The sequence below is a fragment of the Oncorhynchus tshawytscha genome, linkage group LG09 (genome assembly GCF_018296145.1).
Source record: "Oncorhynchus tshawytscha isolate Ot180627B linkage group LG09, Otsh_v2.0, whole genome shotgun sequence".
Taxonomy (NCBI): Eukaryota; Metazoa; Chordata; class Actinopteri; order Salmoniformes; family Salmonidae; genus Oncorhynchus; species Oncorhynchus tshawytscha.
This window is the reverse complement of record NC_056437.1, coordinates 47,002,590-47,017,284: the sequence shown is the minus strand read 5'-3', so window position 1 is coordinate 47,017,284 and position 14,695 is coordinate 47,002,590. Positions and strand designations below refer to the sequence as shown.

The 14,695-nt window shown below is 46.7% G+C and overlaps 1 protein-coding gene across 6 annotated transcripts in view; it reads left to right on the top strand.

Moving 5' to 3' along the window:
• The window catches only part of LOC112258064 (double C2-like domain-containing protein beta), a 310,407-nt gene extending 295,974 nt beyond the window's left edge, over positions 1-14,433 (top strand). For all 6 annotated transcript variants that reach the window (XM_042326975.1, XM_042326974.1, XM_042326973.1 and 3 more), the window contains 3 exons: positions 8,615-8,696; positions 10,422-10,518; positions 13,449-14,433. In XM_042326975.1, coding sequence (XP_042182909.1) covers positions 8,615-8,696; positions 10,422-10,518; positions 13,449-13,585 — 316 coding nt within the window. In that variant the 3' untranslated portion in view covers positions 13,586-14,433. The remainder of the gene's footprint in view (positions 1-8,614; positions 8,697-10,421; positions 10,519-13,448) is intronic.
• Positions 14,434-14,695: the final 262 nt, after the last annotated feature.

The following is a 14,695-nucleotide window of genomic DNA, read 5'->3' as shown; positions in this document are numbered from 1 at the left end:
GGTCTCACAAGGGGTCTGAGGATTTCATCTCGGTACCTAATGGCAGTCAGGCTACCTCTGGCGAGCACATGGAAATGTCACCCCACACCATGACTGACCCACCGCCAAACCGGTCATGCTGGAGGATGTTGCAGGCAGCAGAACGTTCTCCACGGCGTCTCCAGACTCTGTCACGTCTGTCACATGTGCTCAGTGTGAACCTGCTTTCATCTGTGAAGAACACAGGGCGCCAGTGGCGAATTTGCCAATCTATGTGTTCTCTGGCAAATGCCAAACGTCCTGCACAGTGTTGGGCTGTAAGCACAACCCCCACCTGTGGACGTCGGGCCCTCATGGAGTCTGTTTCTGACCGTTTGAGCAGACACATGCACATTTATGGCCTGCTGGAGGTAATTTTGCAGGGCTCTGGCAGTGCTCCTCCTGATCCTCCTTGCACAAAGGCAGAGGTAGCGGTCCTGCTGCTGGGTTGTTGCCCTCCTACGGCCTCCTCCACGTCTCCTGGCCTCCTGGCCTGTCTCCTGGTAACGCCTCCATGCTCTGGACACTACGCTGACAGACACAGCAAACCTTCTTGCCACAGCTCGCATTGATGTTCCATCCTGGATGAGCTGCACTACCTGAGCCACTTGTGTGGGTTGTAGACTCCGTCTCATGCTACCACTAGAGTGAAAGCACTGCCAGCATTCAAAAGTGACCAAAACATCAGCCAGGAAGCATAGGATCTGAGCAGTGGTCTGTGGTCACCACCTGCAGAACCACTCCTTTATTGGGGGTGTCTTGCTAATTGCCTATAATTTCCACCTGTTGTCTATTCCATTTGCACAACAGCATGTGAAATTTATTGTCAATCAGTGTTGCTTCCTAAGTGGACAGTTTGATTTCACAGAAGTGTGATTGACTTGGAGTTACATTGTGTTGTTTAAGTGTTCCCTTTATTTGTGTTCCCTTTAAATCATACATTGTGTGGCCAGGCTGGTCTAGCGGTAATACTGCAGGTTCTGGCACAGGGTTGGTTTGAATCTGCTTACTGCCCTATGGCTCAACCGCTATCTTTCCCCATTGTCAGCCTCTCTCATTATCTATATATTTATAAAATCATACATTATCATTTTCAGTAATGTACGGCAGTAATCATTTCTTTGCAATACTATTGCCATGTAACAAGATTATTCAAATACAATAACTACACAGCCTCCATAGGTGTTCATTCATCTGTCATAACACCTCAACATGAGCACGGCGACATACAGCACTTAAGGGAATTGAACATCGGCTAATTAATTGACTGGATTTGGAGACCTGAAATGATGGGGCGGTGAGTCGGAAGCAGGTGCAACCTTTTAATAAAAACAACTAAACCAAGAACACGACACTAACATAAGGCAGTACGCAAGAACAATACCATACACAAGAACAATCATAATGGTTCACAGGTGTGCATAGTCATGAGTGCCGGGTGTGCGTAATGATGAATCGCAGGACCGGTGGTTAGTACTCTGGCGAAGTCATATACTGGAGGGGAGGAGCAGACATGACAGTAACCCACTCTGACGTGCGGCCCCAGCCGCAGGACGACGCCAACCAAGAGGACGACCCCGAGGATGAGGAGCGGGTCGGTCCGAGTGGCAAAGGTGGAATTCATGGATGATGTTGGGGTCCAGAATGTCCTCCACCTGAATCCAATGCCACTCCTCTGGGCCATACCCCTCCCAGTCCACCAGATACTGGAGCCGACCCCCACAACGTCGGGAGTCCAGTAGGGATCTGACAGCGTACGACAGACTCCCCTCGATGTCCATGGAGGTGGAGGTGTGTCGTTGGGGACAGCATCAGCTAGGAGATCAGGAACCACCTCGCCTGAGAAGGGAGACATGAAGAGGGTGAGATACTGTAGTGACTGGGTAATTGTAACCTGTATGTCACCTCATTGACCCTCCAGAGAACATAGAATGGCCCCAGATCCAGGTGCCCAGTATCTTGCAGGACAGGCAGAGTGGGAGGTTCCTGGTAGAGAGCCAGACGCGATCCGCAGGATGGAACACAGGGGTCTCACTGCGGTGACGGTCTGCCTGCTTCTTCTGGTGATAGACGGCACGCTGGAGTCTCACGTTGTTTCATCTACCGCAGGAGCCGCGGTCGAGTCCAGGGCCGGCTGGAAACCCAAAACACACTGAAAGTAAATACAGTGGAGGATTGACGTAGAGAGTTCTGGGCGTACTCTGCTCAAGGAAGGAAACGTGCCCACTCACCCTGCTGGTCCTGTGACTCCTCAGAAACCTCCCCAGCTCCTGATTTATCCTCTCCACCTGCCTGTTAGACTGAGGCCGATACCCGGATGTGAGGCTAACCGTGACCCTGAGCTTCTCCAAGAAGGCCCTCCATACTCGGGATGTGAATTGGGGGCCACGGTCTGATGTCCTCCGGGAAGGCCATATTGCCGGAAGAGTGCCTCAGCAACCTGGAGAGCAGTGGGAAGACCAGGAAGAAGGATTAATCGACATGACTTGGAGAATCTACCCACTACCACCAGAATGGTGGTGAAACCACCAGAAGGGGGAAGGTCAGTAACAAAGTCAATAGATAGATGGGACCAAGGTAGCTGAGGCACGGGAAGCGGCAGGAGCCTCCCTGCTGGTGCATTCCAGGAAGGACTTGGTTTGAGCACACACGGAACAGGAGTTGACATACCGCGTAACATCCTGCAACAAGGTGGGCCACCAGTATTTCTCAGTGATGGAATGAATGGTGCGAGAAATACCTGGATGTCCAGCGATGACAGCTGTGTGTGCCCAGGTCAGCAGCTGATCCCTTATCCCTGTGGGGAGGACAATTCAGGGGTGCGGGCTCCCCCTCTAGAGCCTGGCGGATGTCCACATCTACGTCCCAAACCACCGGACCCACGACTCGGGAGGTTGGGATTATGGGTGCCCTCTGGACAGGAGCCACACCTGAATCGTAGATACGGAACAGGGCATCGGCCTTGATGTTCTTAGAACCTGGGAGATAGGTCAGCGTGAAGCCAAACCTGGCGAAGAAGAGGGCCTGGCGCGGATTCAGTCTCCTCGCTGTCCGTATGTACTCAAGGTTCCAATGGTCGGTGAGGATGATGAATGGTTCCTTGGCACCCGCCAGCCAGTGTCTCCAGTCCTCTAATGACAACTTCACTGCCAAGAGCTCCCAATCGCCGACGTCATAATTCCTCCCTGCGGGGGACCGTTACTTGGAGAAGAAAGCACAAGGATACCATTTGTGGGTCCCCCTGTCTTTGTGACAAACTGCCCCCACTCCCACCTCCGATGCATCTATCTCAACCACAAAAGGTAGCGTGGGATCTGGGTGTTTTAGCAAGGGGGCGGAGGTGAAACGCCTGAGGAGACAAAAGACCCCGTCGACTGCTGGAGACCAAACCAACCTACAGGGCCAACCCTTGGGGAGGGAGGTGAGAGGAGTGGCGAAGACACTGAAGTTCCTGATGAAGCGCAGGTAAAATTTGGCAAACCCGAAAAAATGTTGTAACACCTTGATGGTGTTTGGGACTGGCCATGACCTTATCGCATCTACCTTCTCGTCATCCACCCTCACTCCCCGAGGGCTGATTTGGTAGCCTCTGGTGGAATTGGTACTTCTTCGCTTTGACGAATAGGTGGTTTGCTAAGAGGAGTTCCGAGACTGCTCGAACGCGAGTGATGTGATCTTCCAGGTTGGTCGAGAAGATCAGAATGTCATCGATGTACACAATCACTTGACGTCCAAGCATGTCCCTGAACACCTCATTGACGAATGCCTGGAACACTGACTGAGCATTGGCTTAGCCAAAGGGCATAACCAAGTACTCATAGTGACCAGACATTGTGTTGAACGCCGTCTTCCACTCCTCCCGGATGTGACTGAGATTGTAGGCACTCTGCAGGTCCAGTGTGGTGGAGAACCGGGCCCCGCGGAGCTGCTCGCTGGCTGACGGCACCAGCGGGAGAGGGTACCGATACTTCATGGTGATGTCATTGAGTCCACGGTAATTGATACAAAGGTGTAATCCTCCCTCCTCCTTGCCCACGAAGAAGAAACCAGCCGACACAGGGACTTGGACCTGCGGATGAAACCCTGTTGGAGCTGCTCTTGAATGTAGTCCTCCATGTCCTGGGTCTCAGCCACCGACAGAGGGTAGATGCATCTGCGCGGAGCTGTAGCACCGTAAAACGGGTCAATTGCACAGTCCCAGGGGCGATGAAGAGGGAGACAGGTAGCGCGGCTCTTGGAGAATACCTCCCTTAGATCCTGATTTTCCTCTGGGATGTTGGGCTGGCGAGCAACCACAGGACTCTCAACCGACGTGGAACCACAGCGGACAGGAAAGCAGGTCCTCCAGCATTCAGGTGACCAGTCGGTGATTCTCATCCACGACCATGGGATGGTAGGGTTATGGCGCTGAAGCCAAGGTAGGCAGAGGATAATCTTGTGGACTGGTGCACTGGTAATCAAGGGGATGTTTTCCTGGTGATTGGGCTCCAGGGTGAGTGGTTAGTGATGTGTATGGTGGTTCCGGATCCTAGAGGCCAACAGTCGAGACCTTGAACCGGAAAGGAGAGGAGAGTGGGTAGGTAGTATTATTGAGAGAGGAGGCAAGGGTCTGATCCATAAAGTTCCCCGCGGTGCCGGAATCCATTAAAGCTCTAGACACAGGGCATGAGGGACAGTCAGCCAGAGTGATGGGTACTAACAAAAATAGTCTAACAGGAAGAGCAGTAGATGGAATACTCACTCCTGGTCTGGGGGATGTAACACCATGTGACCGTCCCTCTGCTCTAGTAACGGACACCGCTTGTGCCCTCCCTGGCCACAGTACAGACAGAGCCCCAGCTGTATCCGTCTGCGTCGTTCTGCCGCGGAAAGTTGTGTGACCCCTACCTCCATGGGTTCAGGTTCTGATCTGAACACTTGCTGAAGAAGGGAGAGAAGCGATGGAGATGCTGACGCTCCCGGAGGTGGTTATCCATACGGATGAACATCGCAATGAGTGTGTCCAGGGTGAGGTTGTTATCTCGGCAGGCCAGTTCCATCTGGACCTACTCGCACAGACCTCTTCCAAATAACAGCTGCTACTGTCCGGAAGGTAAGCGCATACTCAGCAGCCGTCTGACTCCCCTGCTGGAGCTGACGTAGACGCTCACCTCTAAGAGGTCGACCGATTATGATTTTTCACCGCCGATACCGATTATTGGAGGACCAAAAAAGCTGCTGCCGATTAATCGGACGATTTTTATTTATCTGTAATAATGATAATTACAACAATACTGAATGAACACTTATTTTAACTTAATATAATAGATCAATAAAATCAATTTAGCCTCAAGTAAATAATGAAACATGTTCAATTTGGTTTAAATAATGCAAAAACAAAGTGTTGGAGAAGAAAGTAAAAGTGCAATATGTGCTATGTAAGAAAGCTAACGTTTCAGTTCCTTGCTCAGAACATATGAAAGCTGGTGGTTCCTTTTAACATGAGTCTTCAATATTCCCAGGTACGAGGTATTAGGTTGTAGTTATTATAGGAATTATAGGACTATTTCCCGCTATACCATTTGTATTTCATTAACCTTTGACTATTGGATGTTCTTATAGGCACTTTAGTATTGCCAGTGTAACAGTATAGCTTCCGTCCCTCTCCTCGCTCCTCCCTGGGTTCGAACCAGAAACACAACGACAACAGCTACCCTCGAAGCAGTGTTACCCATGCAGAGCAAGGGAAACAACCACTGTAAGGCTCAGAGCGAGTGACGTTTGAAACGCTATTAGCGCGCGCTAACTAGCTAGCCATTTCACTTCGGTTACACCAGCCTCATCTCGGGAGTTGATAGGCTTGAAGTCATAAACAGCGAAATGCTTGACGCACAACGAAGAGCTGCTGGCAAAACGTACAAAAGTGCTGTTTGAATTAATGTCTACTCGCCTGCTTCTGCCTCCCACCGCTCAGTCAGGTACTTGTATGCTCAGTCAGATTATATGCAACGCAGGACACGCTAGATAATATCTAGTAATATCATCAACCATGTGTAGTTAACTAGTGATTATGATTGATTGTTTTTATAAGATAAGTTTAATGCTAGCTAGCAACTTACCTTGGCTTACTCTCCTTGTGGAGAGCAACGAGAGAGAGGCAGGTCGTTATTGCGTTGGACTAGTTAACTATAAGGTTGCAAGATTGGATCCCCCGAGCTGACATGTTGAAAATCTGTCGTTCTGCCGCTGAACGAGGTAGTTAACCCACCGTTCCTAGGCCGTCATTGAAAATAAGAATGTGTTCTTAACTGACTTGCCTAGTTAAGTAAAGGTATAAAAAAAGAAAAGAAAATGGGCAAATCGGTGACCAAAAATACCTTGAAATCGGCCCTAATTAATCGGCCATTCCGATTAATCGGTCGACGTCTACTCACCTTCCCCTTTGCCCTCCGCGGGATGATCAAAAATACAATTAAAACAGAGCCATGAACCCCTCATAAGACTCTAGCTCCTCTTCTCCTTCCTCCCCGCCCGCTTTAGCCCATTCCAATGCCAGCCCAGTAAGCAGAAAAATAACCGTGGCAACCTTGGCAACCATGGCCACCTCTCGGTGGTGGGAACTCTCATCTGATGTGCGAAATAGAAGAAGCACTGAAGGTGAAAGCCACGGCCTTTGGATGGTGTCCCGTCATATTTCTCCGGGAGGGATAGACAGACGGGCATTGCTGACCTGAGTGGGTTGCTGAATGGGCTGGTGTGCTGACTCGTTGGGTAGACTGGCTCCAGAATATCCTCCGATGTTGAGACATTGTAGACTGCGGAGAACATCTTCCAGTTGAGTCAGCTGATCATGGTGTTTACGAAGAAAGTCACCTTGTTCATTGATTGTCTGGGAGATGTCTGGTAGTCCTGCTGCTTCCATTTTTTGAGTTGGTATTCTGTAATGATAGGGTGGTGAGTCGGAGGCAGGTGCAACGTTAAATTAAACAACCAGACCAAGAACACGGCACTAACATAAGGCAGTACGCTGATCCACAAGAACAATACCAACTGGTGAGTGAACATGGGAGAGTGACATATAAAGTGGAGGAAATGATGAAGTTAATGGAGCCCAGGTGTGAATCATAATTCATAATAATGATTCACAGGTGCGTGTAATGAGTGTCAGTAATGATGAATCCCAGGACCGGTGGTTAGTACTCTGGTGATATCGTGCGCCGTAGGGGAGGAGCAGGAGCAGAGGCGACAAGACCTGTGTTTTTTTCACATGGGGCCCTGTAAATGGGATTTCCTCTAAACTTAACTGGTTTCTAGCAGCTAATGGAATTCCTCAGCCTGAGGAGTCACAGGCAGCTATAGTCTCTAGTAAGGTTCAGAGAAAATCTCTATCTCTTCTGCCACGGGTGAGATCTGTGTATTACTTTTGAAAGGGAGTAGAGGCATTCATTTAACCCTATGTTCTTCCTCAGGCACTGTTGAGACTAGTCCATTTTGACACTGGAGCCATTCTATAAGTTTCTAGGCCAGAATGACTTGTGTATGCAACTTGAATTTTGGGGGGTATAAACTTCTAGATGTCCTATGTTATTTCATTAAAGCGTGATATGTCGGTCAATATGGACTATGCAGACGAGTTGGTGTAAGAGGAGAGCAGTTGGCTCCATATGGATCACCTTACCTCTGACAGAGCCAAGTACTGCAGTTCTACTGGACTCAGTGGGGGGTCGATCAAACTTCCTCATGCTCCAACTCCAGTCCAGCCCTTGGGGATTCCCAACATCTATTTGGAGTTACTGAAATCGAAATCTTTGACCTTTTGGGCCTCATTGATACTTCAATTCCTATGGAGAGGTTGATTTTTATGGGGGTGTGCAGCCCTCCAGTAATTCAAACAATGGCTGTTTCTCTCCAGACTCTGTCATTGTGCGTCGTCAGCATGCACAGCAGAAAACAAACACCATTGCTGAGGGAGGCCATTGTAATGACTTTTTGAACAGATTTTTTTCCATTCATTCCCATCTTATTTTCGGGAGCATTTCAAATATTTTAAAATAATTTTGGAGATCAGAGCTTTCATCCCAAATGTTATTTCCTTATATTGTGCTTTTAGGATAGTGCACTATATGGAATATAGTCCCATTTGGGGCGCAACCCTAGACTAGAGCCACCAGCTCCACGCTGTTGTATGTTAATACAATATGGTAATCAACCTTTCAACCCATGGACTGTCAGTCACTGTAGCAACAGCTTTCTTTGTGCTGGCCTTCGTATGCTGCCCTAAGTCTTCTGCCCACTGTCAGATCAAATTTGATGCCACAGCACCCTCTGGTGAAATAATTGGTATAACATTCAATTTGATCAGGCTTAATTAATGACCCATATTTGCTGTATCATTCCTTTTCATAAATGCCTTTTCATGTTGGGCCAGTCATTCCTGCTGGACTACTTAGAGCTCAGAGAAGCGAGGCGTTTCAAAGTTCTGTGTCCCTGGATTGAATCTCCTGACTGCATGTCTATTACAGTGTACAGCACGCCCAATAATTCACATTAAACAACAGTAGACTGCAGAGAGACATTTTCTTTCAGTAATAGTTACTGCTTCATGCCTTTTCTGCAGGTACCTGAAGCCTGATGAGAACAAAAAGTCAAAACACAAGACTGCTGTCAAGAAGAAGACCCTTAACCCAGAGTTTAACGAGGTAAGGAAGGACATGCTCTCTTCTTCTTTCCTATGTCTCTCTTTTTCCACTCTCAGAGAAATCTTGTCTCTCTCAGACATCACATATCCCTCTAATAATCAATCCCACTTAAGACTTGATACTTAGGAGGAACCAGATATTTTAAGATCAAGCTTATCAAATAAGTTATGAAACACATTTTTCAAACTTGGCTAATTATACCTGACTTTGTTCCAGTATGATGAAAATCATGACTTTAAAGGTCCAATGCAGCTGTTTTTATCTCAATATCAAATAATTTCTTGGTAACAATTAAGTACCTTAATGTGATTTTTTTATTTTTTATTAAAATGGTCAAAAAGAAGAACAAAATGTATTTGAGTGGGGAGGGGAAAACTGAAATTTAGCTGTTATTGGCTGAGAGGTTTGGAACTTTTTCATATTGATCAATTAAAGCATTTACCGCTTAATGTCACCATCGAAGGCCAAAACTTTTAATGCTGACTCATTGTACATTTACCCTTCTTACCGACAGCAGATATCACCTCTCCCCATATTTATCTTTTATCTGTCCCCCTGTATCTACCTGGGTGGCCTTTATTACACAATAGTGTACATTTTTTAACCAAATGCATTGATGATGAGGTGAGCAACCTTCAGATCAGCCCTCTGTTAACTCTCATTGAGAGGCCAACTTGACTGTAGTAAAAGTATATTTCCCCCCTCTCCTGAGCCTGCCTCTTTTTCTCTGAATGTCCCACAAACATTCTCCCATTCATCTGTTACTATGCTCCAGAGAGACCCCACATTCAGACCACGTTCAGACCACCAACAAAGACCTAATTTAGCGTTAGACTGTGGCATTGAGTGGCGTCCTCCCGGAACACGCGAGGCCTGTGACTTAACATTTCCACTGACATTTCCTTTCGTACCCATTTCCATCCTGTTGCCTGTTGGCCTTTCGGCTCGAGATTAGGTGACCTGGGCTTCCACTGCATTCAGAAGACGTTTTGGTTCAATAAGTCGAACATATAACCTTGAGTATTGATGGATTGATACCAAAATGTATTATCTTTGTGGCCTTCTGAGTGGTTCAGCAGTCTAAGGCACTGCAGTGCTTGAGGCGTCACTACAGATCCAAGTACGATCCCGGGCTGTGTCGCAGCTGGCTGCGACCGGAAGACCCATGAGGCAACGCACAACCCAGCGTTGTCCAGGTTAGGGGAGGGTTTGGCCATCCGGGATGTCCTTGTCCCATCGCGCTCTAGCGACTCCTGTGGCTGGCCGGGCACATGCACGCTGACACGGTCCGGTGTTGTACGGTGTTTCCTCTGACACATTGATGAGGCTGGCTTCCAGGTTAAGCGAGCAGTGTGTCAAGAAGCAGTGCGGCTTGGCAGCGTCGTGTTTCAGAGGACGCATGGCTCTCGACCTTCGCCTCTCCCGAGTCGGTACGGGAGTTGCAGCGAATGGGACTGTAAATACCAACTGGATATCATGAAATTGGGGATAAAAAGGGGTCAAATTAAATAAAGAAATTATAATAATATTGATTCTCTTCTGTCAGCATGATTAATTGTAGGCCGTATCGGTAATTGATTGTCACTGATAACATTGTTTAAAATATTATTTAAATATAATTCCTTTGATTATGTTTCTTGTGGAATCTTACTGGCTTTTTGGGGATAACCTTGCTGCCTGTATGAAGCTGTATGGCCAGTCACATTTTTACATATTTTTTTGTAGGAGTTCTTCTACGAAATCAAATACGCCGACCTCAGCAAGAAAACCCTGGAGGTAACTGTGTGGGATTACGACATCGGCAAGTCCAATGATTTCATAGGTAAGCACTAAGCAGGTGACCATGTTACCAAGTGTAGTGACCTGAACAGTTCAAAAACGTGTAGGTGGCTGCAACAACACCGGTGACACTCCGGCCCAGGCTCCCCCTGGGTCTTCTGTTCACAACACCTACTCACCCACCAGAGGCCTCCATTTGTCCTGATAGCTGCCCAGGGCCACAAACTTGGACCCAAATGACAACAACAAACAACTGAGTGGTGAGGAAGAAGCACGAGACACTGACCCTTGATGCATGCCAGCCAGGCTACAAGCTTGTCAAGTTGTCATGCCGACATGTGGTTGGTGGGCGAAGAGATGAACTTGAAGTGACAGTGATCCAACTTTTTCTGAATCCCTAACAAAAATCCCATTCCTGCACTCCTCAAGAGTCCTCAGCACTCATCAGGAGTTTGAGCTGTTCACTCATCCACTTTAGCTATTGTGTAGGGGAGAGTGGGGTATGTTGAGCTATTTTTCACATTCAGCATCACTACGTCAAAGAATATATTTGTATTCTTTCTAACAAAGATATCGACATATATTTCAGGATGTTGTATATGCCTGGAAATAATCAGAATCCATGTAAACATAACAGTTTTGAAAACATAGCTTTTCCAACAAAAGTGGTCTCTTGGAACAACTTACCCCGGGTATGAGGTAAGTTGAGCATAGGGACAGGGTAAGTGAAGCCGCCTTGGGGTAAGTGGGTTATGGTGTCCTGTGACGGTGAATGTCCTATTAGGTCAAAGTTTAATTCATGGAATGGGGTGTGGTATATTGTAAACTCAGCAACAACAAAAAAAACTCCCTTTTTCCAGGACCCTGTCTTTCAAAGAGCATTCGTAAACATCCAAATAACTTCACAGATCTTCATTGTAAAATGTTTACACACTGTTTCCCATGCTTGTTCAATGAACCATAAACAATTAATGAACATGCACCTGTGGAACGGTCGTTAAGACACTAACATCTTACAGACGGTAGGCAATTAAGGTCACAGTTATGAAAACTTAGGACACTAAAGAGGCCTTTCTACTGACTCTGAAAAACACCAAAAGAAAGATAACCCAGGGTTCCTGTTCATCTGTGTGAACGTGCCTTAGGCATGCTGCAAGGAGGCATGAGGACTGCAGATGTAGGCAGGGCAATAAATTGCAATGTCCGTACATTGAGACGCCTAAGACAGCGCTACAGGGAGACAGGACACACAGCTGATCGTCCTCGCAGTGGCAGACCACGTGTAACAACACCTGCACAGGATCGGTACATCCGAACATCACACCTGCGGGACAGGTATAGGATGGCAACATCAACTGTCCGAGTTACACCAAGGACCGCACAATCCCTCCATCAGTGTTCAGACTGTGCACAATAGTCTGAGAGAGGCTGGACTGAGGCTTGTAGGCCTGTTGTAAGACAGGTCCTCACCAGACATCACTGGCAACAACGTCGCCTATGGGCACAAACCCACCGTCACTGGACCAGACAGGACTGGCAAAAAGTGCTCTTCACTGATGAGTCGCAGTTTTGTCTCACCAGGGGTTATGGTCGAATTTGCATTTATCGTCGAAGGAATTAGTGTTACACTGAGGCCTGTACTCTGGAGCGGGATTGATTTGGAGGTGGAGGGTCCATCATGGCCTGGGGCGGTGTGTCACAGCATCATCGGACTGAGCTTGTTGTCACTGCAGGCAATCTCAATGCTGTGAGTTACAGGGAAGACATCCTCCTCCCTCATGTGGTACCCTTCCTGCAGGCTCATCCTGACATGATCCTCAAGCATGACAATGCCACCAGCCATATTGCTCGTTCTGTGCGTGATTTCCTGCAGGAATGTCAGTGTTCTGCCATGGCCAGCGAAGAGCCCGAATCTCAATCCCATTGAGCACGTCTAGGACCTGTTGGATCGGAGGGTGAGGGCTACTCCCCCCAGAAATGTCCGGGAACTTGCCTTGGTGGAAGAGTGGGGTAACATCTCACAGCAAGAACTGGCACATCTGGTGCAGTCCATGAGGAGGAGAGGCGCTGCAGTACTTAATACAGCTGGTAGCCACACCAGATACTGACTGTTACTTTTCATTTTGATCCCCCCTTTGTTCAGGGACACATTTATTCAATTTCTGTTAGTCACATGTCTGTGGAACTTGTTCAGTTTTCTTCACAAACACACTGCTGGGGCCTAATAATACCTTAGCATATGAGGCTGCATGGAGGTGTACACTTTCCTACATGTAGGTTACACCTACAACGTTTTATATGTGTTTTTATAATCGCTATCTAGCTTACCTTGTCACAAGGGTACATTGACCGGTCTGTCTAAGTTCACCAAGTGTCCAGTAGAGGGCGGAGCTACTCCAGGAATCCACTGAGGTGAAGCCTCCTGCTTGCTTCATAACTTATGAAGCCGATGCCATAAAAGACACTACATCTGATCGTGCTTTCCTGTCCATTCTGTAACACATGCTATTGACTGAATGGCCTAGCCTATATAGACACTCATATCTACAATAGAGCTGAGTTCATTGTCATGGACATTTTATTAGCTGGGCTAACATATATCAACATCATTTTTGGACAAGATGGCCTAATGACGGTTTAAATAGCGAGAAGAGAGTAATGTATCTATGTGAAAGCTATATAAAAAAAGTAGCTGTCATGCTAGAAAATGATAATGTGCTCAGAGTTTTATATTGTTCATGTCCAACAATTGATAAGAACAAGGTTGAACACATAAAACGCTTGCATTCTCAGGTTTAAACATTGGTCACCAGTCTCACTTCAAAGAGGCCTATTCTACTATACTACTAGTATTCAGAGAACAGTTGTGATTGTCTTTTGGGTATTGTGTTAGTTCAAACTATTTAGTTTCTGTCGTCCATCAATGTGTTGCGTTCTAACCCTTTTCTACTGTTCTGCCATCCCCGGTCTCAGGTGGTGTGTCCCTGGGCATCAGCGCAAACGGGGAGAGGCTCAAACACTGGTTTGACTGTCTCAAAAACAAGGACAAGAAAATTGAGCGATGGCACACACTGACCAATGAACTTCCTGGTACAACATTCAATGACTAATGGCCCCTCCCCACTACCTACTGTGGACAGAAGTTCAGCCTTGATCGACTAATACACACTCCAGCTTTCCCGTTTCCAGAGACGTTTAACAAATCAAAGCTCTTCTTTTCTGTATTTCTATCCTAAGGTTTTGGTCTCATCTGGTATCTTCTATCCCTTTCTGATAATGTGCTGTGTCTTTAGGGCTTTGCTGCACAGAACTAGAATGAGATGAGAATCTATTTCTGTGGTTTGCTGTCCGGCGATGCATATTCACTAGGTTTACTGGCAGCAGTTTATTGGCAGATTGTGGGGAGTGTGCACTTTGTTGAAATGAAAGGAGAAAAGGGTGGATTATTTACTTCAGACACTGCTCTAAAAAGTATATGTATTGTTTAAAGTCTAGGATGCAGCTCCACACACCTCTGCTGTTCCTCTGAAGTTCATGTTTGCCAGAGAAAGGGGGCTAAAGACCCAAGTAATGTGTTTTATAGAGAGCCTACTTTCAGGTCATTGCAAATGTCTAATCCTGTGATGAAGGGTTTGGGCTAAGGGAGGGAAATGTGGAAGGGGAGGGGGCAGGGCATTTTAATATGCTAGCTCTAAGTACTGTATCTCGTTGCTTATGTGTTTCAGTTGTTTTTTAAGTAGTGTAAAATGTATGCCACCCCAGTCAGTATATCAGATGAATGTAGGGTGCTGTGTGTTATTGAACTAGTTCATGCATAAAACTCAAGGTCTGATAAATATCAGAGTTGCGTTGGATAGCATGGGAGGAAGAGAATTGAACTTCTGCAGCCTAATGGCAAACTGTTTTTATGACGTTGCCTGAGGTGGAATATTACCATAAATCTATATTTTTACATTTCCTCATTGGCTGTTTAATTATTAATGATGAGAAGGCAATATGGCTCAACTCACTTCATGCTTATATTTTGAAATCAAAGTCGTTTTTGATATTAATTAATCATTTTATGTTCACCTTTTTATTGTTGCCCTAAAATGTATGTTTGTGTGCGCGCGCATATTTGTGCTGTATGTGTGTCTGTGAACGCGACCGAGAATTGTCCTTTTAATTGTGAAATATTAAACTGGCCAATTCTTACACAATAGGTAATAACTGTACATGTA